Source organism: Nycticebus coucang, chromosome 15, assembly GCF_027406575.1.
Source record: "Nycticebus coucang isolate mNycCou1 chromosome 15, mNycCou1.pri, whole genome shotgun sequence".
NCBI lineage: Eukaryota > Metazoa > Chordata > Mammalia > Primates > Lorisidae > Nycticebus > Nycticebus coucang.
Genome location: NC_069794.1, coordinates 9,758,199 through 9,783,835, shown reverse-complemented (window position 1 = coordinate 9,783,835; position 25,637 = coordinate 9,758,199). Strand labels below are relative to the sequence as shown.

The 25,637-nt window shown below is 39.1% G+C and overlaps 1 protein-coding gene across 1 annotated transcript in view; it reads right to left on the bottom strand.

Moving 5' to 3' along the window:
- Positions 1-255: 255 nt before the first annotated feature.
- Positions 256-25,637, bottom strand: part of CCDC168 (coiled-coil domain containing 168) — a 28,638-nt gene continuing 3,256 nt past the window's right edge. The window contains exons 5-9 of the mRNA XM_053563305.1: positions 19,485-23,765; positions 15,626-18,902; positions 13,933-15,343; positions 12,922-13,635; positions 256-11,523 (exon numbers count right to left, since the gene is read on the bottom strand). Of these exons, the coding sequence (XP_053419280.1) occupies positions 256-11,523; positions 12,922-13,635; positions 13,933-15,343; positions 15,626-18,902; positions 19,485-23,765 (20,951 nt within the window). The remainder of the gene's footprint in view (positions 11,524-12,921; positions 13,636-13,932; positions 15,344-15,625; positions 18,903-19,484; positions 23,766-25,637) is intronic.

Sequence of the window (25,637 nt, the reverse complement as noted above, 5' to 3'; positions counted from 1 at the left end):
TTCTAAGTCTGTGGACTTCCCTGAGGATTACAAGGTAGCATAAACTGAAGGAGAGCTCATGCCCAGGAAGACCAAACACGATGTCCCACATTTTCATCCTAGCCTCTCAAAGCAATAGGACAAATCTCCCACAGAAAGAAAAATATATCAGCTTAGCAAACACTTTATGGGGAAACCTTTTGACAGTATTTTATTTTCACAGGATACCATACAGTGATTAGCTTTCCACTTCAGGGGAATCTAGATACGGTGGTATCAGTTTTGAACTGTAGTAAAGGATCCTGAGAGTGACCCCAACAACTTTTTGGATGCACCCCATAAATTCCAAGAATTTGATATCTTTGCCACCAGGGGAACTCTGAAGTTTCTTTTCCTTAAGGTTTTCGAGGGAATAGTCCAGCGAATGGTTTGGGGTATTGTCTCCAGTGAATCTGCTGGTACGCAAGCAAAAAAAAATGGCTGGTTTTGATTTCTTTTAGAATGAAAGTTGCTTTCCTCACAATGAAGTTTTGATGCTGATTTGTGTTTGCTTTGGAAATAATAGGATTTTTCAGACTCATATATTTTCTTCTTTCTTGTGCATTTCTCTTCACTGTGTGTGTAACTGTGATCATAGTTCCAGTGAATGTTGTTCTTCCTAATAAATACATCAAACCTGGCCTTCTTTCTTTCTTTGCTTTCTGAGTGGTTGTGAGACTTGCCTTGGCTTTTTTCAAGGTGTAGTTTAATATTTGATTCAGTTAAGGGAGCTAAAGAGTAACTGGTTCTTCTCCTGGTAGTCCATGAAAGTTTCTCTTCTCTGAATGATACGGTGGATGACCGAGACTGAATTTCTGCAGTATTTATTGAACTATGACACAACCAGTCAGGAGATTTCATTTTGGAAGATGATCTGTATTTCCTGCTGTTATGGGATTTATAAGATGGGCTCTCAATTAAGGTATGTTTTCTGCAGCCTCTGATCTGATAAGAATCTGAATCTTCACTGTAAAATGGTTTCAAATCAGCTGTGGCTTTTTTGATTTTGTCAAGATTTTCCAAAGGAATGCCTTTCTGTAATTCAAACAGAATGTTTTGGGATTCCTGACTTAAATGAGAGTTGGCGTCTAAAAACACATATTCTTCACTGTCACGTACGTCAAGATCTGAAAACTCCTCTAAGTTAGCTGAACTTTGAACATCTGTCCTAATGTCAGTACAATCTTCAGAAATCTGAGTTGTGATTGAATCAGACAAACTAGTAGTCCTTAAATCAAAAGACTGATATGTACTTGTTTCTTGAAACCACACATGATATCGTTTATCTTTTTCTGGCGTCACATGGGATTTGAAGCGTGAAAGACCTGGAGTATCTTTCTGTCTTGGGATGTGCAGTTTAAGGTCCGAAGCACGCCTGGTAGTTGGCTCCAGGAATTTTCTGAATGATGAGTTTTCATGAGGGCTCTGCTTTTTGAAAGAGATATGTTGTTCTAACAGTTCTGTATCAATGGAAAAGCTACAACTTTCCCCACTATCTTCTACTTTTTTACATATTGCGATTGTTTTTAATTTACGAATATGTTTGGGAAGTGCACTTGGCTTCGGGAACATACTTCCACCAGGAAGCCCCAGGAGAAAGCGAAGGTATTTGTACTGTAAATCAAGATCTATTTGATGAAGAGATTTTTCCTCAAAAACTAACAAAATTCTGTTTTTTTGTTTAGGTACTTTGATAGCAGGATGAATACAGTTGGATGAAGCTTTAGTTCTGTCCTGAGCCCGCGTCGTTGCGTGAGATTCTTGTACAATTCTGGGAAAAGTTTTCATTTGGATCTCCAATGTTTTCATACTAAAGTGCATAAGAAGTTTGGATTTTTCTTTTACTAAGCAGTTTTGGAAAGTATGAGACAATGGCTTCTCACTAGCAGAAGACATTGAAGATGTTCCACTTTCTTGCTTATTAATATCCTTGAACTTGGTAATGATCTCCATGCTGCCACGCAAACCACCACCCCTCAGTGTCTTCATACAGCTGACAGGGGGTGAATGTGGTTGGTATTTGTGATTTGAGTTAAGCATGATGGTGTCAATCCATGCTCGAGACATAAAGCTCATTTTTTTATGTCTTGGATTGAACCTGCAACTCTTACCTTCTGAAATAGGCTGTTTTAGATAAAAGTTGGACTTTCGTACTGATTTTTTTGCCGTCTCTGGGATCATATTCAGTCTTAGTTCAAGCGCTTTTGACTTCAAATCATTAGTAAGCTTATTTTTGTCCTGGGGAGTAAATTGTTGGAATTTGGGATATATTTCTGTTGATATTTTATCTGGACCTTCTGGAAAAGCTGGTGACTTCAAGTCATCATATTTATAGGCTTGTATTTCTTCTAGATTATCAGAAGAAACTTTGTCTTGGATCGTATTTATTTTGTGGGATTCAGAGACATTTTTAATTGCTTCGTAAGTAGGAAATGGACGTTCGGCACTGATACCACTTGCAGCTATGTGGATTTCACTCCTTTTAACTTGAGGTGATGCAGGCACAGTTCCTGGAAAAACTTCTGGTTGCTGAATCTTCCGTGTGGTCACATCCCACACAGGTTCAGTCGGACCCCTTTGCTTGTGTAGCTTTGGCTCTTCCAACATAGATGAACACTCTGTGGATATCAGAATGTGTTTTGGTAGTTTTTCTTCTTGCTTGATCATATTCAAGTCTGGTTTCTTCCTGATCCTTGAGACATCATGCCCTGGAACAACCTTTTCTTTTGTTTGTGTATTTAACACTTTTTCATTTATTTCACTTCTAAGCATTGCTTCTGATTTGACATTAGGAAGCTTCTGTATTTGTTGTCCATCTGCTACAAAAAGCTGGGAATCTTGTAAAAATGTCTTTGTAAAATTGTGTTCCCCTTTTATGCCTGTCGAGGTGCTCCTCTTAACAATTTCATTAGTGTTTGGTGATTTCTCTTGGAATTTAGACACACAGATTCTGCTTTCTCTTCTTAGGTTCGTCTTAGATCTTACCATTTCTTCAGGGTGAGGTGGACTCATCTTGGAAATAGAAATGCTTCTGATAACTATTCTGGAGGCATCTTTGGATGAAACCATATTCTTTGATTCATTAACATCATACTCTAATTTCTTTCTATTGCTTGGAGTGCCACATCCTATAATGCTAAGAATCTGTGCAATTGGGTGATTTTGCATTTTCATAGTTGAATATTTGGGGTTCAATTCTCTTTTCAGATGCGTTATCGTTAATCCGCCTTTCCGGCCTTCGAATTTGGGAGAAAGAGCAGTAGGGGAATAAAATGAATGCTGAACATTCCTTTGAAAACAATTTTGTTTTGCACTAGGTGCTTCTGGTTCCTTTTTATGGTTTTGCTCTATTAGATGGTTCTCTAAAGGAGTGATTGCCTGAGTCTTCATCTGAGATTCTTCTTCCTTTAGAGATGGGATGCACCAGCGGGCCACCCTCCTTGAGCCTGGTCTGACTTTCCTCTCCAGACTGACAGCGTTGTTCTTGTGTATTTCCACTTTGTCTTCTTCCAGATGTGCAGCTCTCTTTGTATCTACTTTTAATTTTCCCTCTCCTTGATCCACAGCACTGTTATTGTCTACTTTTATTTTTTTCTGTTCCAAATTTATATTGGTATTTGTGTCAGTTTCATCTTTTGCCCCTACATCTCCTGATTGAAGTGGAAAAGTGCAAGGTGGGGACAGGAACTCCTGAAGTGAGTCGAGAACACATTCCTCTTGTTCTGCAACTAGCAGGGCCTGTTGGCTTTTCCTGCCTGCAGCATCAGACTCCATAACATTCATGGGCATTCCAGGTAGTATCTGCAGGCTGTGGCGTGCTGTAGTGTTCTTGCCTATACCTGTTTCCAATGACGTCTTCTGATTTCCATTTCGAGGTGGAAACCTAAGAGAAAGGACAGAGTTCATCCTTATCTTGTGCCCACTTTTAGAGCATGACACCACTTGCTTTTTTGTGTCACTATTTGGAGCGTCCTTATTTTTAGAGGAATTACACTTCGTGATATTTATTTTTTCCAGAGATCCCTTTGTCTGTAGTGCTAACCCTTTGGAGGAAAGCACTTGGCGTATTCGATCATTACTTGGTACATCTTTCTCTGGCTTAGCAAAGTGATATGAATCTTCAGATTCTGGAAATACTTCTGATGAAGTTTCTTGCTGGTGGGCATATCTCTCTGAAACAGAAAAGTCTTTGACACTTACAGGGCTGCCATGTGTGACATGCATTTCTCTCGATGTTTTCCCTGGCAGTGAAACTGAGACCTTAGGACTTATTTTATAGTTTAAGCTATCCATTATTTCAGGGTTTTTCTTTAAACTTCCAATTTTACGTGCATCCATTGTGGGACAGGAAAGACATACAGTAAAAGTTTCTGTTTTGTATTTTTCTGGCTGAGACTTTTGCCCAGGAAAGAGCCATTCCAGCCTTTTTCCACTTCTGATGGTACCAAATCCCTTGAAATAAATATCCTCACCCTGGAAATTTAAACCCAGCTGATTCAGATCTCCTTCTGATTTGACTCGGGAGGGTTCCTTCCCTTGCTGGACACTGATCATGAAGTCTGAGGCCCCCTGCTGCCCTCCCTCTTTTGGAGATACTTGGTGGTCTGTTTGTTTAACAACGTTTTTACCATCACCTGCAACTGAGTCTGTATTTCCTATTTTCTGGGTGTCTGATGATACCTGGAAATTTTGCTGTGCACAAGAGGATCCTGTAATTCCTGGTGTGTCTTTGTCCATTTTGTTCCCCGAATCCAGACAGAGGGGAGGTGATGCTGGTTTAGAAAGAGAAGTCCTCACCAAAACCCCACCTACTTCCCCTCTGCCTTGTACTTTCTCCTCTTGATTATCAATATTCAATACAAATTCCTTTTTATTAATGATGTGTGACACTCGTGGGAACCTTGCCTCTTTGTAAGGCTTCCAGATCCTCATTTCTACTGTTTTCACTTCACATTTTTCTTCATTCTGTGACATACATGGTTTTCTTTTTCTTACGTCACCACTCTTTGCCTCTGTATTTGCTGTTTTCTCCACACCTGATAATTCTGGAAGGATCTGTGGAAGTAGAGCAGATGCGTCACTTCCAAGCTTTTCTCCATCCACTTGTGTACTTTTATCCAGTTTAGGGCCAAGTGGAGGTTTGAAGGCACAGATTTTTCTTTGAACCCTCCCTGGTGGTTCACCTCCGTGTTCCTTTTGCTCTCGCCCTCTAATGTCCAGATGCAATTCTGATCTATGGAGCAAAGAGGAAAGAGGTGATTTCCTTGACTTCAAAGTTATATCTGTGCCCCTCCTATCTACTATTTTTTCTCTGTTCTTCTCTTCTTTCTGAGGCACATGTTGTTTTTCCTTTTTAACATTGCTTGTGGCGTGACCACCAAATGACTCCGTGTGTGATGTCTCGCCTGCATGTGACAATCTCTGCAAAACAGACCTTGTAAATCTTAGTATTGCATCATCTGTTTCTTTGTCCAATATGAGGTGAGGCAGAGATGATAATGAGGGGGATTTGGTCAGAACCACACCTGGTTCATCTTCACATTCCTGAACCTTCTTTTCTTGATGTTTAGATAACATTATGATGTTTACTATTTGCACTCCAGCCTCTTCCTTGTCTTGTGGCAGTTTTCCTTTTGTTAGACTGATGATAATATCACGATCACTAGTAGTTGGCTGTATATATATTCCTCCTCCAGAATCTGATATGGTTAATGCTGGTATGGTTTCTTCCTTGACCTTGGCATTCATGTCAAGGTGAGGTGGGGGAGATCTAGCGGAACTCTTAGTCAGTATTACCACTGGCCTACTTTTAACTTTCTGGATCTTTTCCTCTTGCTCTCTTGTTTTCAACTGAAGGTCACTTAAATTATGTGTATGTAAAATGGGTGGTTTCTTTGCCGTTGAGTATATCCTGTTAGGATCTACCACACTATTCATATCCACAAGAACTTTTTCTCTGTCCTTCTTGTCTTTCTGTAGCATTTTTTCTGTTAATTCTCTTACATCATTTGAACGTTCTCCACCAGTTGTTTTTACACATGATAATCTCCTTGCATCTGATGATTCTTTTATAATTCTTATCACGCCGTCCTCTCCTTCTGTTGAATGAAAGGTACGGTATGGTGGAGAAAGAACAGATGTCTTAGTGTTTGTCAGATTTCTCACTCGTTCATTTTTATCTTCTTTTATCTTTCTCCTTTGTTCTTTAATTTTCCACTTCAAATCTTTGGTATTGAGTACATTTGAAAATAGTACCTTCTTTGCCTTAGGACGTATGCATTTAGGAAGCATTTTGCCTTCCCTATCTATTTTGTATCTATCTTTCTCCTCTTCTTGTGTTGTAGATTGGATTGGTTCTTTTCTGTTGCTTAACATGCAACTACACAATGACTCAGTATATGCTTTTTTGCCTGAATCTGACGAATCCTTCATCTTTTGTGGTAGAAAATGGAATGGTGATGTTCCCAGTGGACCTTCCTTTTCATTCCTTCTAGTGTTGCATGTCAAGCAGGGTGGAAGAGGAGGCAAGGAAGCTGAAGCTCTCCTGGGAACCATTTGGGGTTCACTTGTGCCTTCCCACACTTCTTTCCTTTGACCTTTAATATTCAATGGGAGTTTCTTTCTATTGCCCAGATATGCAAATGGGGGTGTCTGTGCTCTCACACTTATTCTTTTGGGGCGTAATCTACCCTCCCTGTCTTTTATTTTCAATCTGTCTTTTGCCTGTTTATGTGGCATATGTTTATTTGCTTTTAATAGTACATTATGTGCGCGAAGACTTCCCTTTAAATCTGCACATCTGATTCTCCCTGCACCTGATGATACAGGAAGCTGTAGTTGTGAAGGTAAGCATCTGTGGTGAGTTGGAGAGGGCATGCAGAGGTAAGTCTCCGTCGGACCCACACTAGGACCTCCTGCCCTGTCCTGCTTCTGTGCTACTTCCTCTGTAATGTCCCACTGCAGCTCCTTTCTTTTGCTCAGAGGACTGGGCTCAGGGGAACTGAATACATGTGAAATTAGTGATACCTTTTCCTTGAAAACAGCACCACTGGGGTGGGTTAAGCCTTTCATAGCTACTGTTTGTATTCTGTCTTCTTTCTTTGGTCGATATTTTCCTATGCTTACACAGCCATCAGCTGACTTTGTAGATGCCATTTGCCCTGAGAGCAGTAATCCCTGGAGGGCAAGGTGTGGCCCATAGCTTAGTATTTCTGGTTCTTCTTCCTCTTCTTTTATTGTTTCTAATTTAAAGTGAGTCCGAAAAGTGGCGAAGAGACCAGTTTTCCTCAGAGTTACGACTCTTCCCACTCTGCCTGCTGGCCCTTTTCCCCCTTGTTCTTTGATGCTCATTTGTAGTTCCTTTGTTTTGAGTGTACTGGGAAGGAATGATTTCTTGGTCATCGCAACCGTGTCCCTGGGGGATGTTAACCTTTCCTCAGAAACATTTGCTTTATCTTCTTCTACTTGTGTCTTGTAGTTTGTTCTTTCTGAATTGCTTGAGACACCCTTCAAAGGTGACACTGTATATTTTAATTTCCCGATGTTGGAAGATTCCCTGTGATGTGCAGGTGGCATTTCATAATTCCTGCATATTATCTTTCCTCTCTCTGACCTCTCCTGCGACTCTTGCTTCTCTTTCTTTCCTTTCATACTTAGGTCTAGCTTATGATGAGGTAGAGAAGGTATTGTCAGGACTTCATCTAGTTCGCTTTTTCTTTTCTGTACGGGTCCCACATTTTCTTTGATGCTTGTCTCTCTATCTCTGGTTTCCGAGCCACCACATCTAGCAATTCTGAGCATATGTGAAAGTGGTAGTTGCTCTGCCTTGGACGTCATGCCCTCAGGTGGCATTTCATGGTTCATATTTACTATTTTTCCTCCATCTGCCCCTTCCTGTGGCTCATACTGTTCTACTGTTTTTACATCATTTGAGATATCCTCCCCAATTGACTTTGTGTGTGCTGCATCAAACTCAAAGGATTCCTGGTGCCATAGTTGTGAAGTGGCGGATCTTGTTAACCCTTGTATGTCTTCTCCTATTCTTGTGTGTAATTCATGGTGACTTTGAGAAAATTTAGACAAATGTAAAAATGGACCGTCTTCCCGTTCATTACCATGTTTAAGCCCTCTCCCTTGCTCTGCCCCCTTTGGATCCGGTTCCCAGCGATTTTCAGCTTGTCCAGACACTTTCCCTTGTTTCTTGCCTTCTGCATCCATTTTCTCACGCTCTTTGCCTGCTTGATGCATTTTCCCAGGCTCTTTACCTTCTCCGTCTGCTCTCCTGTGCTCTGTGTCTTCTCTGTCTACTTTCCCAGGCTCTCTAACATTTGAAGGTAGGTCCCGTGAAAGCACCTCTTTTCCTTTCAAATCTCCATCTTTTGGATGCATTACGGCTTTCCTGGTTGATATCTTTGCTCTGGCTTCTGTCATGTATTCTTTTGCTTTTTGTACATCACTTGTGCTATCAATGCCCTTTCTGTGTACATTTATCACTGGTTTCTGGTGTGATTGTTCTGGAAGAGGGGATCCTGTTACTTCAGTCACATAATATGCTTTTTCTATCCTTGTATCCAATTTTAAATGAGAAAGAGAAGGTATGGCAATGCCAGTATTGGACAGAAGGACACCCGATTCACTTTCAGTGTTCTGTGTCTTTTTCTCCAGTTCTTTGACTTCCAAATGAATTTCCTGTAAAACTGATGATTTGTTTTTATTCAAAAGTATAACTTTTTCTATTTTTCCTTTTCCCTTTTCTTTTTGCATCATGTCTTCTAGGGCTTTTTTCACACTATTTGAGATATTACCCATAATAGACTTTTCATAACCTATTTTCTCTCTATGTGACAATATCTGGAAATTTGGTTTTGAAAAAGAGGATCCAGTTTTTATCAGCATGGTTTCCTCTCCTTTTACTGTGCCCACTTTAAAGTAAGGTAAAAAAGAAATGGAAGCGACTTTGCTCCAAATCTCAACGAGGTTATCTTTCTCTGCCTGCATTTTCTTCTGTTTTTCCTTGGTGTTCAACTGTATTTCCTGTAACACTGAAGACCGCCTTACCTTCAGAGCTGTTCTGGAACGCATGATTTCTTCTGAGGTTATTTCCATTCTGTTATTCTGTGGCATGCGTTTTGCTTTTTTTATACTGCTTAAAATATCATCAATTGGTTCCTCACATCTTTCCATTGTGCCTGACAATTCCCGGAGTGTTAATGAAGGAAGACAGAATTTTGTTACTCCTCGCACGTATATGTCTTTTATTCTGGAATCCCATTCCAAGTGAGGTGAAGAAAGAATGGAAGCACTTAGATTTTTTTTATTTTCCTGTTTCATTTGCTCTTGTTTTTTATTGTTCCTCTGTGTTTGCTTTCTATGCAGTAAGTGGGCAAAAGGTGACTTCTTTCCTTTCAAAATGATATCTATGAGACCCATTATATCTTTCATATCTACTATATCTTCTCTACTCTCCTTCTTTTTCTGTGGCAAACGTTTCCATTCTCTTACATTGCTTACAGTACCTCTATTAATTGACTCTGCCAATGATATTTTTCTGAAATTTGACAATGCCTGGAGCGTTGGTGGTGGAAGGGAGCGCTTCAGTATTCCTGACGTACTTGTTCCTACACTTATTCTTGAACTCACATTAGGATGTGTTGGAGATGATAAGGGAGCACGTGAGGTTGTCAGTCTCATGCCCCATTTACTTTTGCATTCTTGCAGCTTTCTCTCTTGTTTTATAATGTCCAACAGCAAAGGTAATTCATTTCTATTGAGTATATGTGACAACGATGATTTCTTTGCCTTTACAATAATGTTAGGAGCCAATATTCCTTTCAGAGTGACTGCTTCCATTCTGCCCTTCTTTGCTTCCTGTAACATATGCTGTTTTGCCCTTTTCACGTTACTTAAGATAACCTTATTGGTTGTCTCTTTATTTGTAATTTTCTCTGTTACGTTCCACTGCCTTTGTGGTCTGTTGTTTGGGGTACCATACTCAGTGGGATTGAGTATATGGGACAAAACTGATTTCTTCAACTTCAGAGACCTTGTTTCGCGGCACAGTATGCCTTTCATAACTCCTCCTTTTATGCTGTTCTTCCAGCTTTTACTTTCATGTAAAACAGGCACACACAAAGAAAGAGAATGTGAAAATAGTACAGGCAGGCATATTATTTCCACGTTTTGATTTTCTTGACGTGATTCTATCTTCTTTCTAACTCCTAGCTTGGGTGAGCTGCCATTTGATAACAAATCAATTATCTGTGTCTTATCTGATGACCTCTTTCCTTTTGGAAATGAAGGATTCAGATATTTTAGAATTTCACCATATGATTCTAAAGGTAGCATTGTGTTTTGTTTATTAATTTGCCTTGGAGTAACCAATGGCATAATCCATTGCAGTCCATAGTCATAGATAGAACTTAGTTGATCTTTAGCAAACAAGTCTAGTCCTTTTGTTGTGCTTGACACATTACCTACTTCTGATAATGCTTCCTTTGTTGGAGGTATTAAATGTTGCAGAACACTACGATAATTCTGAGGGCAAGACATAGGCTCCAGACAGTTCTCATAAGAAATTGACAGGTGCTCCTGTTTTTGTGTTGTTCTGAATAAAATACAAGGCGGCCGAACCACTGGAATACCTACTTTGTTCAATGCTTTTTCTACCGTTGAACTTTTTGAACTCTTTATTTCTTTTGCTGAGACTTCTTTCTTTGGATTTATAATATGATGCAATATGCAACAGGAAACAGATTCCAGAATACTTTCTTTAGTCTGGTTACAAATATTTAGCTGCCTTATCTTCAAGTTTTTTGAAAAATCCATTTTCTGTCTATTGAACTTTAATGGGATAGAAGTTAACTTTGATTGTTCTTTTCCCTTTGGACTGTAATTGAAACTTTCAGAGATACTGACATTTTCTTTTCTTATAGTATTCACTGTCTGTTTCAAATGAAGAGTGTTCCTATTGGGGTAAGATACAGAATCCAGAATACTTTCAGAAACACACTCTGAATTCACCTGTTCTTTTTGCACTGCAGGCGTTTTGTGCTGGACTTCTAGATTTGTACAAAGAAATTTCTGTTCTTTGGAACTTAGTAAGATATCAGGTTTTTTAAATCTTTCTCTTCTCAATAGGTAAGAAATATTTTTTCTGTTGAGGTACACATCTCCTTCCTTAGCTACCCTTCTTGTGTTTTCCAAATGAAGAGGTTCCATAATAGGGCAGGCATTCAATTCCAAGTTTGTCATGGAAATACCTTCTTCTTCCACAGATTCTTGTTCCTGGAAAGTCTTCTGTTGAGAAGCATCCAGTTCTCTCAGAAATATATTCTGTCTTTTTGATCCTAGTGGACTATCAATTTCCATTGATCCTTCTCTCTCCAGCGGAATTGAAACTGAACATTTGGCAATGTCTACAGCTCTTTCCTTTACTCTTTGTACAACAAGGGATTCAAGTCCTATATCTGTTCTAATTTGGGGGGTTTTGAACCCACTGTAATTGAAGTGGGTAGAAGAGACAGCAGGATAGCCTTTTCTCTCCAAATCTACTTTAAATTTGACATCGTCAGGCTCCTTCTGCACTCGTTGGCTAATCACTATGTGATCTCTAGATTGTAGGAGAATATCTAGTAAAATACTTTGGTGTTCTTTTTGCTCTCCGATATTTTGCTTTGGTGTTTTAATAGTGCTTGGTATAGTGCTCTTATCAATGGATAGCAAAGATGACCTTTTTCTTTTGTTTAGTGATTTTTTCAGCTTTAGCTGTGGAGAAATGTGTGCCGGCTTTCTTGGCATATCTTTCTCCTGCTTTGCTTCTATAACCTCTTTCGTGTGAGGTGAACTAAAGCTGGAATCACAAACAGCATTTGCATGTTGGATTCCCTTTTTCTGTTTCTTAATATTACATCTCAGTTCTTTTTTGTGGCTTCCGGTTCCATATCCTGTAATATTAAGCAGTTGGAAAACAAGGGCTTTCTTTGTTTTCATTTTTATCTTTTTGGGATACAGGGTGCTTTTCATGAAAGCTGTTCTTCCTTCATCTTTGTGGTTTATACCTTCAGAAGGAATGAGCCCATCTGTATAAACAGAGTCTAAGACAATCCCTGAACTACACAACCCTTGCTGGCCCCTGTGTATGGCCAAGCTCCCATCCCATTCCTTCCCATCTCCTTGCTTGAATACATCAACATTCGCTATTGTGTTAACACATGGTATGCCAGCTGGAGAATACTGTAGACCCAGACTGGTTCTTGTTGTTGCTTTCACATCTGCAGCTCTATCAATTTTTTTATCATATTGAATTTTTTTTCTCCTTTTCTCCTGCTCTTTAATAAGCAAGAGTAGTCTTTCTGTATTTTTCAGCATATGATCCACATTGGAAACATAAGTTTTGTTTGGGATTTTCTTTACCTGTTCAACTGAGCCCTTTAGATTTATGCCTTTTGTTTTCCCTTCTTCCATTGGATTATTGGTATGAAACTGGCTGAGTATGCAAGAAGAAACGGACTCCAGAGCAGTTCCCGTGAAGGGCTTCTGTAGCTGTGTCATCAGCCCTGGGATAGGTAATTGTTCTTTTGAACCTGATGGGCTATTAGCTACCATCAGTCCTTTTTTCTTCTGTGGAACTGATAGTTTTAAATCTTGTTGTGTTATGAATTCTCTTGTCTTTTGTAAGTGAAGAGGATCCTTCATGGAAGAAGGCACAGATTCCAGGCTGGTCTGGGGAATCACTGCTCGCTGTAGCGCCCCTTGCTTCAGGAAAGGCTTCTGTTGCTGTGTGTCTGTTCCTTTTCTCCTTCTTGAGATATCAAATCCAGCGTAATTGCTTTCTCCTGGCTGTAGAGTTGGTTCAGAGCATATTTGTCTCTGCAAATCTAATTTGGCACAATGATACTCCCTTATTTGTTGTGACCTAGTCCGTAGTGGCTGACTATATCGTTGGGGTATGTGTAGGTGTTTTTTTTCTTCCTCTCTAATATTTTGTTCGAGTTTTCTAAGGATGCTGGACACACCAATACATCCTGACAATGACATTTGCATTTCATTTGGTGGTTTCTCCAGCTCTTGCTGTGGAAGATTGCATACCCTCTTTTTTGGCTTATCTTTCTGTGTTTTTATGCCTATGAGCTTTTTAGTGTGAGATGTAAGGAATCTGAAGTCATATGTAGCTTTCAAACCTAGCTTTATTGTCTCTCTGTTCAGCTGGAATGGCTTCTGCTGCTGGCTGTTACCTCTCCGGGTTTTTTTGTTTCTTCCAGTACCATATCCAAGCAGCGGGGAAGCTGATGTTCTCTTAGCCTCCAGTCTGACCTTTCCTGTGTGCGTAGCACTCTCCACATCTGTTGTTTGTGCCTTATCTTTATGTCTTACAATTTTAGGACAAACAGGTGTGCAGGTGTCAGGGGAACTCCAGTAGGTTCCTAAGATGCCCAGCTCTTGCTGTTGCTTTTGTGGGGCAAGAGTCTTGAAATCTGCTATTGTTTTCCAATTCACACTTTCAAATTCTTTCTTTTGCTTTTCAATTTGAAGTAGATGTATCTTAGAGAAAGAAACAGATTCTGAACTAAATTCTGCATTTATCTTCATTTCTTGATTTATTAGATCATCTTTTGCTATCTGAGGATTAATGTTCTGTGAGCACACCATATTGGTTAAATGTGCATCTGGGTTGAAGGTCAAGGGCTCTCTTCTTCCATCTTTCCTAAACTGAAATGGCTGGTTGTACTCTGGAGCTGTTCTAAACAAAACCAGTTCTCCACATTCTTCTTGCTCCCTACCTTTTGCTTTGTTTAGGGCATTTCTCTTCTCAGAAGATTTTCCATATATGTCTGTGGTGCTAGGTGATTGTTCCATTTTTACGTGAGGAATAGGCACAGAAGCACGTATAAATGTATTCATTTCTTCTCTCTCGACTTCTCTCTTCGGGGCTTTAAAGTTCCATGCCTGTTTCTTATTAATGCTCAGAGCAGCATGACCTACAGGGTCAAGTGGCCGGGAAGCTGATTGCTTTGCCTTCACAGGTAGAGCTTTGGGACTAGATCTGTCAGCTACTTTTAGGCTTCTGTTCTGTCTTTTAATTTGTTCTGAAGTAGGCAAATGCCTGCCAATAGAATCTAGGACAATTTCTGCTAAAATGTATAAAACTTTTTCTTTTAAAACAGAGCAGTCAATTTCCTTTTCATCATACGTACGGGAGATAGCATCACTTGTTGTCTCACTCAGTTCTTCAAAGACGCCTGATTTCCCTATCCCTGGGAGTCCAACTTTGAGACCTGGTTTCACATTTTCAGTTTTTTCTATTTTTACAGTTTTTTCTGAATTCCCTTTGTAAATCTGACTTGTTGGGAAAAAAGAGTCTTGTAAAAGCACACTTTCTGATTTGCCAGAATGAGGCTCTTTTAGGAAATATCTGTTTGCCATGAAGTTTTTAAAATAGAATAGGCTAGTTTCTATCGGATGTTCTTGCTTTTCTTCCTCACTCTCTCTATCAGGTAGTATTGCTTCCTTTAAAAAGTTGGAAGCTCCTCCTTTGTCAATGGAATCAGAATACCTTGCTATCCCTTCATCTGGTGACCCTATGCAGACTTGTATTGGTTCTGTATGATTAAACTCTGCCACTCCAATGTCCATCTCTGTTTGGAGTTTGCTTTGTATTTTAATGTCAGAGGTATCTGGTGTGAGGTAAACTGCATTTGGAAATGTATTAGCCACATTTTGACCTTGCCACATTGATTTTAGTTTGATTTTTATATTGTTTTCCAGTTTCTTCCTATCTTTTGTGGTAGACTGTTTATTGACTTTAAGCATCCGTGACACTGGCGACTTCTTGTCCTTCGGAGTTAAACGTTTGGGAGTCAATCTAATTTCTCTCTCTGATAACTGTGTTGTGTTTGTCTGACTTTCAGAATCAGATAAAAAAGGCATGAAGAAATCTGCAGGGCCCAAGAAAGTTGCATCTAAGTTTTCTGGTAACTCTGCCTTTTCCTCTGTGCCGTGACCATCCAGATTCCATTGACGTATTCTATTAGACAGTGTTTTTAAATAGTATTCCCGTTTCTTCCTATCTTTTGTGGTAGACTGTCTGTTGATTTTAAGTATCCGTGAAACTGGTGACTTCTTTCTCTTCACAGTTAAGCGTTTGAGATTCAATCTAATTTCCCTTTCTGATAACGGTGCTATGTTTATCTGACTTTCAGAATCAGATAAAACAGGTGTGAAGAAATCTGCAGGGCCCAAGAAAACTGTATCTAAGTTTTCTGGTAACTCTGCCTTTTCCTCTGTGCCGTGACCATCCAGATTCCATTGACGTATTCTATTAGACAGTGTTTTTAAATAGTATTCCAGTTTCTTCCTATCTTTTGTGGTAGACTGTCTGTTGATTTTAAGTATCTGTGAAACCGGTGACTTCTTTTCCTTCATGGTTAAACATTTGGGATTCAATCTAAGTTTCCTGTCTGAAAACTGACTTTCAGAATCAGATAAAATAGACATGAAGAAATCTACAGGGTCCCAGGAAGTTGCATCTAAGTCTTCTGGTGACTTTGCCTTTTCTTCCAGATTATGTTGAAAATAACCATTTAGATTTTGTTGAAGTATTCTGTTAGATAGAGTGCTCCTTGTCACTGTATGGAATGAGAGTTTATTGAGCACTGATTTGGGCGGTGGACTTTTAGCATCCCCAGTGGCATTGAGTAACTCCTCTCTTGTACTTGTGTACCATTGCCTCTCTTTCATCTTGTACTTGTGATGGCGCTGCTTTTTCTTCCTCTGGCCTTCTGTAGGATGACTTCTGATAGTAAACAACTGTGAAATATGCAGTTGCTTTGCCTTCAAGGTTCCGTGCTTGGGACTGATTATACTTTTCTCTTCCTTTTCATGTTGTGTGCTCATATTCATGGCATTGCTTGATCTGCTTTGCAGATCAGTCAAATTTGCCTTCAGTGCTTCTCCATCATGTAGTGACTTCTGTAACTCTAGATGAATATGATTATATATTTTTACTCTTGGCATGTCCATTTCTGCTTTTAATTTGCTATGCATTTCATTATCTATTTTTATATCAGTTGAAACAGGTGTGGGAGACAAAAACATGTTAGCTGTGCGTTCATTTGGTTGTATGTCTTTTACCATGCATTCTAAAGAGCATTCCTGTCTCTTCCTAGGGTGTAGATTTACATGCTGGGTGATATTAAGCATCTGTGAACAACGAGACTTCTTTGCTTTCATAGTTACACATTTGGGACCCCTAAGACTTTTCCTTTCTGGAAACTTGTATACCCTTTTCTGCTTTGTGGAATCAGATAAAGCAGACATCATGCTCATTGTTAGCAAATCTCTTTGCAACTCTTCATGTTTCTTGGTAACATCACCACCCAGTTTCCTTTTAGATTTTTTATCACATGGACCACCAAACACTGAATTCCCTGACTTGGTAGGTTGGATATTTTGATCAACTGTGCATTTTATGATTTTTTGTGTATTTACATTTTCTTTTACTCCCTCAAGTTGTAGAGTAACGACACCAGGAACATCCAGCTCTTTTGTAGGGCTCCCATCAATTTCATCAATTAAAAGGCTGCCAGGCGTGGCTTTCTCTGATCTTGGATACAAAATCTCTCCACCTATGTCACGAAGTGTGTGTTTTCGTGGCAAGAGCTTCTTCAGCTTCTTAGTCTGAAATGGACTCAAAGGAGAACAGACAGATTCCAATATATTTTCCAAAACCAGTCTTTGCTGCTGTGCTTCTTGCTCTGGAATAAGCAAACTTAACGTTTTTGTACCTGCTGTGCTGTTCAGACCTGTCGCAGAGGAGACTTCTTTGCCTTCTCTTTCTTCCTCGTTTTGCCATCTGGCTTCTAATGTGTTACTTGAGATACCCTGTTTGTTAGAGGGGTATGTGTCCCACCTTTTCCCTTCATCTTGCTTTAGCTGTGTTAAATAGCTTGTTTTTCTTAATGGGCTTTTTGCTTTTTTAAGTATTTTTATGCAATTTGAAAGTTTTGTAGGAGAAAAAGTATTCGCGAATGTGTTTGACACACCTTTACATATTACTTTGGCCATATTTTCTGAGGAGGATTCCTGTTTCTTTCTATAGGTCAGGCCACTCCTCCTAGTGACATTAATTATCTCAAAGGATGATGGAATCTGTGCTTTCTCAGTTACAGACTTAAGGGCTTCTGCAGCATTGTTTTGCCCTTCAAAGTCACTTGAAACAGGTATGGAGAAATCAAAAGACTCTGGGGTTCTCACTTGCAAATCCTTCTGTAATCTTGTCTCTCTCTCTGGAATAGAACTAATAATTTCCTTACTAGGGCCTCTTTCAGAGGGGACATCACTCTGTGTTGCGAGAATTAAAGATTCACTAATTGATTTCACTGGCATTGAAGATGAAATATCTAAACTCCCTGTATCTCCTATGCATTTGGGAGGTTTTGTTCTTTTCATAGACTTCTGAAATGAAAGTGAATTCAAAATGAAACGAGAAATAGAATTTAACACACGTTGTGTGGCAAGTGTTTGTTGTTGCATCTTCTGAGCTTCTGGGATATTTTTGCTTGCTGACTTCCTAAGTTCCAAGTTTGACTTCACAAGGGTAAGATCCTTTATTTTATAAGTGTTGAAACTGCGGTGTCGGGTCGTTCGTCCGCCTTTGTCTTTGACGTCCTTAGTGCCATCTGAGGCGCTGACCTGGTCACTGGGATCTGTACACCAGGCCGTCTCTTCATCTGTTGACTGCTCTTTCTGTTGCTGTTTGTGACTAACTCCTGTTTCCCGCAGCCCATCTGTCTCTGTTAGTGATTCCTCTGACTTTAGAGGAGACAGCTTTGAACTCACTGCACACATTGTGTCGCTTTGTGTCTGCAGGTGTCCCTCCGTCTCTTCCCCTTGTTTTGGATCAGTAGGCTGCATAGGCTGAGAGACACCTTGTTCTGTAACAAACAGAATTTTTCTACTTCCTTGGCTTTTTGATTTGTAGAAGCAGACATTCTTCCTCTTACTTCCTGGGCTTTTTAATTTGTGAACGTCAACATCCTTCCTCTGACGCGAACAGAATACGAAATGTTGGCTGTACTGTGGAATTCCTTTCAGTAATGCCTCCTCTTCACCTTCCTCTTCCTCTTCCTCTTCCTCTTCAGCATTGGTTCCTTCGATGTCATCTGAAGCAATACTCCCTTTGTCAGGTGACATCTCTTGCTTTACTTGGGTGACACTGAGTCTTCTTCCACTCCGCGTGTCCTTTTCCATTTCTACTTTGCCATCGGTACTAATGTCAGCTGTAACAGTCACAGAAGAGTATGTTTGGTCTGCCACTTTTTTATCTGGAAGCACCTCTTTCACTTTGGTTGTCCAGTTACATCTCAATTCTTTTCTGTGGTTTGCACTAGAATTACCAGTGATATTGAGCATGTATGAAATCGATGTTTTCTTGGCCTTTATAATTCCACATTTGAGATTCACTAAAGTTCTCATATCTGAAAATCGTTTGAAGTTTCTCTTCCTTTGAGACATAGATAAGTCTGGCATGCAGAAATCAAAATTTATTGCTTCTTTCTTTTCGCTACTACCGGCCTGTTCCATTTGACAGCCTGTATCAGATGAAATACCACCTTCTTTTGTAGAAAACAGAACTTCATCAACATTTGCTTCCCCAGATTTTAGAGGCGAAAACCTAACACAACTCTCTAGCTTTTCAAATTGAAATTGATCCAATATAGGACATAAAGTGGACCCCAAAATGGTTTGAGTAACATGTGTTTGTAGTTGTACCTGAGTATTTGTACTTTCTGATTGATTCAGTGCCTCATCTGATTTGAAAAGCTCTTGATTCTTCTGGTATGCATTGAGTACAAAGCTGTGGCTATTCTCCGGAGCCTGTAAAGCTTCTGGTTCCCCTTCCCACTCCTTTCTGTATGTCACACTGTTAGTGAAACTACTCATATTATTAGAATCTGGGCAACATATTTTTCTTCCACTTGGTGATTTCTCTTGCATTTGCTGTGTGTGACCAAATCTTGCTGTATTCTGTGTATCTGTCTCTACATTTAAACTTCTCGTTTTCATGTTGGGCAAAAAGGGGAACTTAGAGTGAATGATAGCCAAAGATAATCTTGCTACATATTCCATTTGCTGTGGATTTTTCACCTTCATTTTAATATTGCCTTTCTGTTGCTTCCTATGACTGCTATTAGGCATACACAAAACTGATAGCTTTCTTCTCCTCATAGTTCTACGTCTGCAACCCACTAGAGTTTTCTTCCTTGATAATTTTAATGTCTTTTTCTGTCTTTTAGATTTAGAAATAATAGAATCAGATGATTGCGGGAATGCCACTTGCAAATCGGTTGATACCTCTGAATTTTTTTCCACAAGGTAAGAATCTAGTTTCCTTTTAGGGTTTCCATCAGATGTTAAGCCATATTCTGTCATTGTGTTTAAGAGGTCATCAGATAATGAGTCTCCTGCTTTGGGAGGTAGAACCATCGGACACACAGAGACTTCTATGCCATTTTCTGTTTTGATGGTTTTCTGTGGTTCTTCAGCTTCTACAGGACTCGTTTTGAAGCTAGCCTCCAAACTAGTTTGTGTAAAACCTGTTTGGTGCGGAGCATTTTCCCCATTAATAGGTAGTTCCTGTGTTAAACAGCTCAGTGCTGGATCTGATTTGCCAAGGTGAGTCCCCTCCACGGGACTGGCATCAGACGATGGGTGCTGGTTCTGCTGTGGAGCTGCATCTAGTGCGGCTCTTTGTTCCTCTTCCTCTCCATCTTGCAAGTTTTCCTTTCTGCCAGAGGATGTGCTACACTTAGCAAAGGAGTCGATGTACTTTTTCTCTACTGGGTTTCCTTGCCCTAACTGAGCACAGCAGAACTCTCTCTGCAATCTGCTGTGTATGGAAGAGTAAAGGGTATTTACATATTCAAGAAACACTCCTTCAGCTTGGTTTATCTTTTTAACTTTGGTCTCGATATCCGATTCCAATGTCTTTTCATGGTCTGTGATACTGAATATTTGTGAGATTGATGGCTTGATTGCCTCCATATTTGTACACTTGGGCTCTGTTGTAGTTGTCATGTGTGCGAATATTACACTTTCCTTCCTTTCAGAAAGAGATAAAGTAGGCATGCAGCAATTAAAAGTCTCTGGGGAAGTTGCTGGTAAATATTCTGGTAATTCTGCCTTTTTTCCTGCAAAACAGTCACCCATTTCTCTCGTATCACTTCCATCACTTGGAATACCACTTTCTCTTGTTTGGTTCGAAGGGTCTCCAGTCAGTGATTGTCCTGATATTGGAGACAGCAGCTCTGAATCTGTAGTGCCCTTGAAGTCTGTTTGTGATGATGGGCTTCTCTTCACATTCTTGACGTGAGATGGAGCCACTATGGGGGAATCAATAGACTCCATAATGCTGTTTGTGAGTAGGACTGGTTGATGCATTTCTTTCCCTGTTTCCACCACTGGATGTGCATTAAGTCTGTTATTCCAGCTCCCCCGAAGGAGGGATACTGCTTTTGGCAGAGCTTCTACTGCTTTTGGTAGAGCTTCTTCATCTTGCAATTTAGCATTTGTTACGTTTTGAGATTCATTTCCCTTATTAGTAGAGTCTAAATACTTTCCTTCCCTTGGAATTTGAGATTCCTCTTGCATTGCCTTGATATGACTGTGATTCTCAGCATTTAATCCGCTATGCATTTTAGTATTAGGCAGAATAGACTTGTGAGGGCAAGTAACATTTAGAAACCCATCTGCCACAGTTTTATTTTGCAGAATCTGTTTACTTATAATTTTACAATTGCCTCCCAATTTTTTCCTACAGCTTAGCGTACCATGTATATGGATACGTGGTGGTGAGATTGATGGCTTCTTTACTTTATTAAGTACATCTTTGACGCTGGGCATACTTCTTGTTTCTGACTTCTTTTTAATTTTCTGCCTTTTACAATATAATAAAGTAGACATGTGGCTATCGAAAGACCCTTGGGCAACTGCTGGTAAACCTCTTTTTAAGTCTTGCTTTTCTTCTAAAATGTGACCATCCAGTGTCTCCTTTTTACCAAATGGGACACAATACTCTGTTGTTTTAATGAAAAGTTCACCACCTGGCAAGGTCTCTGGCATTGTAGGTAGATTTTTTGGATCTACAACACCTTCTCTGCTTGTGGGTCTGTCTGTGCTTTGCTTCACCTTCTCAAGTTGAAATAGATCTGTCGCAGGGCACGGGCTAGGCCCCAACGTGGTCTGTGTAGAAAGAGTTTGCTTTTTATATGGAGTTTTTCCATCTTCTGAACTGATCTGTTCCATTTTGAATTTCAGATATTTGGGCTTTTGCTTTAGATGTATGCTGACCCTGAACCCTTGTGTCAGCTCTGAAATTGCTTCTCGTTCCTCTTGTTTCTCTTTGTCCTCTTCTTCTCTATCACATTGTTGTGGCTTTTTAAACACAGAGCTCTTCTCAATGTATTTTGCATCTTGTGTTTTCTTTTCATCTAGCAATTTTTCTTGGTTTGATGCTGAATGACTAAGCCTTATTATTCTTGACGTATGTGTCTTGGCTTTTAATTTGCTGTGCATTTCCATATCAGGTGGTTCAGAAATGATAGCATAAGTGGCATCAGATGAGTCTTGATATGTCCTTTTTATGTTGCTTCTACTCTGGTATTTCAGTTCCTCACTTTCACTTAGGTCACTGTCTTCCATGATATCAAGTATTAATGGTTTCTTTTCCTTTAGGTTTATACTTTCTGTACTCAGTTGAATTTTTACTCTTTCCAATTCCTCATTACTTTTGTCTTTTTTGTTTTCTAGGAAAATTTGCAAATGGACATTTGACAACTCCAGAACAACTTCCAAAAAATCTTGTTTCCGTGTAGTTTCCATTGTTTGTGTACTGGTTGGTAACTGCTCTCCATCTGGAAGTTGAAGATGGGAATTCTTTGTACTTTGGCGATCTTCCTGTATTTTCATAGTTCTATTCAATTCCATTTTGGAATATGAAACAAGCTTCTGCATAGGCTCTGATATAGCTTCTTCTAAAGGTGTTTCATGCTTTGGAATAGGCACATCAAATGTTTTTTTACTATTTGGGCCAAGAAATTCTGTAATACCAGTTTCTGTTGCTTGTGTTATTGGCTCTTTAAGAGACTCTTCACTCTTCCAGTTTGTTCCTATTAATGAGCAAGGTGCTTTTAGTTGATCAGTGTTGACCATGAAAGACTGTTCTAAGTGAGGTAGTGTTTGGGGTAAAATGTTATTTACTCCTTCATTTTCTCTTCCATACTGTTTTATGTTTTTAATAATGCCTGAGATTCCTCTCTCCTCAACAGAACCTGTATAATTGATTTTCTCTGTATCTAGTGACTTACTTCGCTTCTGTAGGAAATGTCCACTTTTTCTTAAAGCTGGCATGACTTTCACTAGTTTTTTTCTGGAATATTTTTTAATATAGGGAGAAATAAGCTTGGAAGCAGAAATAAGATGTAAAGCTATATCTGATACATCTTTCCTTTCATGTAATTCTTTCTTCTCAATGTTATTCTTCCATCCTAATTCATTCTTATTTTTTGAAGTGTGACTTACTGTGATTTGAAATACCTGTGAAATTGGTGTTTTCTTTGCTTTTAGAGATGGATTGTTAAGACTGGGTTTGCTTTTACTGTCTGGTGTTGTTCTTCTGTTTTTATGCCCTTTAATGGTATTTGAAAGAGACACTGCGCTGTATACTGAATCCTGGGTTAATTCTGATGAAGCAATTTGTTGCTGGCCTTGTGGCTTTATGCTCTTTGGTTGTGGAATATCTTCCACAACCGAATTTGGACTTAGAGTTAAAACTAGAAATTCAGTGTTGTTAAAAATAGTATTTTGCCCATTGACTGAATATTTGATCTTGTTTGATTCTTCCAACCTAGTAGGATATTGGGCCCCACCTAACTGTTCATCAGATTCTAGGCCTTTGACTGACTCTTGTGTCATTTTGACAAAATGTTGGCTCCTGTCCAAATCTTCGGCCTGGCAGGAGTCTTGTGTGCTGCCAAAAAGTGGTTTACTCATCAAATCTTGAGGTTGAGCGCAGTAGCTGGCCTTGATATGAGGCTGACTGTTGACAGATTCTTGGCTGTGAACAAATTTGGGGGCCTGACTAAGAAATCGCATTTCATAAAAACCTTCATTCGGAATAGCATTTTGTCCTAGAGAAGAATCTTGTGTCTGGGTAGAAATTACCATTCCAGCAGAACGTTGATTCTGAATCAAAGACTCCTGGAATCTTAAGCACCGATCTGTAGTTTCACTCTCTAACTTAGCTTTAGGTTTTGAAGGAATTTGATTTCTCACGTTTTCTTCCAGAAGTCTAACCTGGTCTCTAGAAAGTAATAAATGGGCAGGAGGGCATGGTGCCACATCTAGATCTTCTTTTTCTACAGCCAATTTAGTTACTGAAAATTTAAGACCAGAAAACTCTGAATTTTTATTTTTGTTCGTTTTCATTATTGAAAATAATTTCTTTGAGGAAAACTGTACAGTTTCATTTTCTGGATATTCTCCATGACTTAGAAAGATGTCTCTTACTTCTGAATGAAGCAATGACAAAGATGAGTTGGTCTTACTTGAAGGTAGCAGATGACTTTCACTAAAGTGACTCACTTGATACTCACTTTTGCTGTTACTTGCCCGTATTATTTCATCTGAAGACAAAATTTTGTCCTCAGAATTACTTTCACTTTCTTCAGATGTAAGTGATGAAGTAATTCTTTCTGAAGAAGTGTCAACTCTGAAATATAAGAAAACAGTGTGCAAAGGCCTGTTTCACACAAGAACTGTCTTCTAGATTCAAGGAAACCCAGTATAGCATATAAACAGATTGATAAAAATATATATTGGAAAACCATTATCCACATTATAAAATATCAAGTAGTTCCTTTTATTTAATAAACCAATCAACTGATAAAGTGAAGTAAATAATTTATATATCTCAGAGAAAGAAACTTTCTCTTCTACCTCAACCTCTCTAAAAGTCTATTTTTGAGAGGAATGGGTCAAAGTTGCACGATAAGATTATACCTCTCGAAAAGGAATATCAGTTTACTTCTGTTCTCCATATGAAAGTTTTCAGAAGAAAACATTCCTCTGGAAAATTAGTAGGTAAACAGAAAAATGTCCAATAGTATAAACCACATATAGTATTGTCCCCTGAATCCGAACACCTCAGAACTTGAACAACTTGGAATCCGAACAAAAAATCTGAGTAAAATTTGACTGAAATCCAAACGTTGCTTTGGAATCCAAATGTCTCCCAACACCCAGCACATTGTATGTTTCATGTGTATGTTTCCCTAGTGCTTGGGCCATCCACACACTTTCTTGTTCAGTTCATTGTCTGAAGCTGTAGTGAAAACAACTCGTGTGATTTTTGCTGCTAATTTTCTTTTGTGCCTGATATTATATATATATATATAAATATATATAATAAGAACTAAGTGTATTCGCCATGGATCCTAAAAAGTATACTGAGGAAAATAAGAGTATGAGGAAAGCTGTTAGAGCTACAACTGAAGTTAAGAAAGATCTTATTGTTAAGCATGAAAGCTGTACACATGTAGCTGATGTGCTACTGTGTTCAGGGTGCCTAAATCGACTGTACATATGATTTTGCAACATGAAACTGTCAAGCAGCTGATGTGGTGAAAGAGGTTATGACACCTCTAGGAGATCAAAAAGTATGGAAGAGATGGAAAAACTCTTTGTTTGGATTGATGAAAAACAGCTGGCTGGTGATGTGATTTCTGAGATGAGAATATGTGAGAAAGCCAAGGTCCCCCAGGATGATTTAATGAAAGGCCTGCCTGATACTAGTGCTCAAAAGGAGGAGTTTAAAGCCAGTAGGGTGTGAACCTAGAACTTTAAGGACTGGGAACCATAGTGTTGTTATGCACAGAGAGGCTGCCAGTTCTAATTAGGAAGTAGCAGAAAAGTTTGTAAATGAGTTTAAGAAGTTTGTGAACAGTGAGGGATAGGTTTCAAACCAAGTGTTCAATTGTGACAAAATAGGCCTTTACATTTTTAGGTTCTTGTATTTTTAGTTTTATTAATTTACATTTTTACTCAAATATTACTATTTGTTAATGTTTTACCTTAAAATACAGTGTATTTATTGTTAAAAATCATTTTGAAAATTTGAGTTTGTGGGACCCAGGAACAGATTAATCCAGTTTCTATTATTTTAAGGGGAAAAAATTGTCTTGGAACTCGAACAATTTGGAACCTGAATGGGGTTCTGGAATGGATTAAGTTTGGATTCCAAGGTATCACTGTTTTTCTACAGATAAATTCAGTTTACCTTAACAGTTGTTTGCAATGAACAGAAATGCCTACATATTAGGGAAGTGGGTCTCAGAACAACTTCGTGTTGGAGTAATGATCATACATGTGAACTTACAACATCTGTTTACCTCAAATGTTTCATCTCAGTCTAATGTATGCTCAGGCCAACAGCATCAGATGACTTGGTATGATGGTTAATTGTATGTATTAGTTTGGCTGGGCCATGGTTCCCAAATATGTGGTCAAATATTATTCTGGATATTTCTCTGAGCGTGTTTTTGGATGAGATTAACATTTAAATCAGT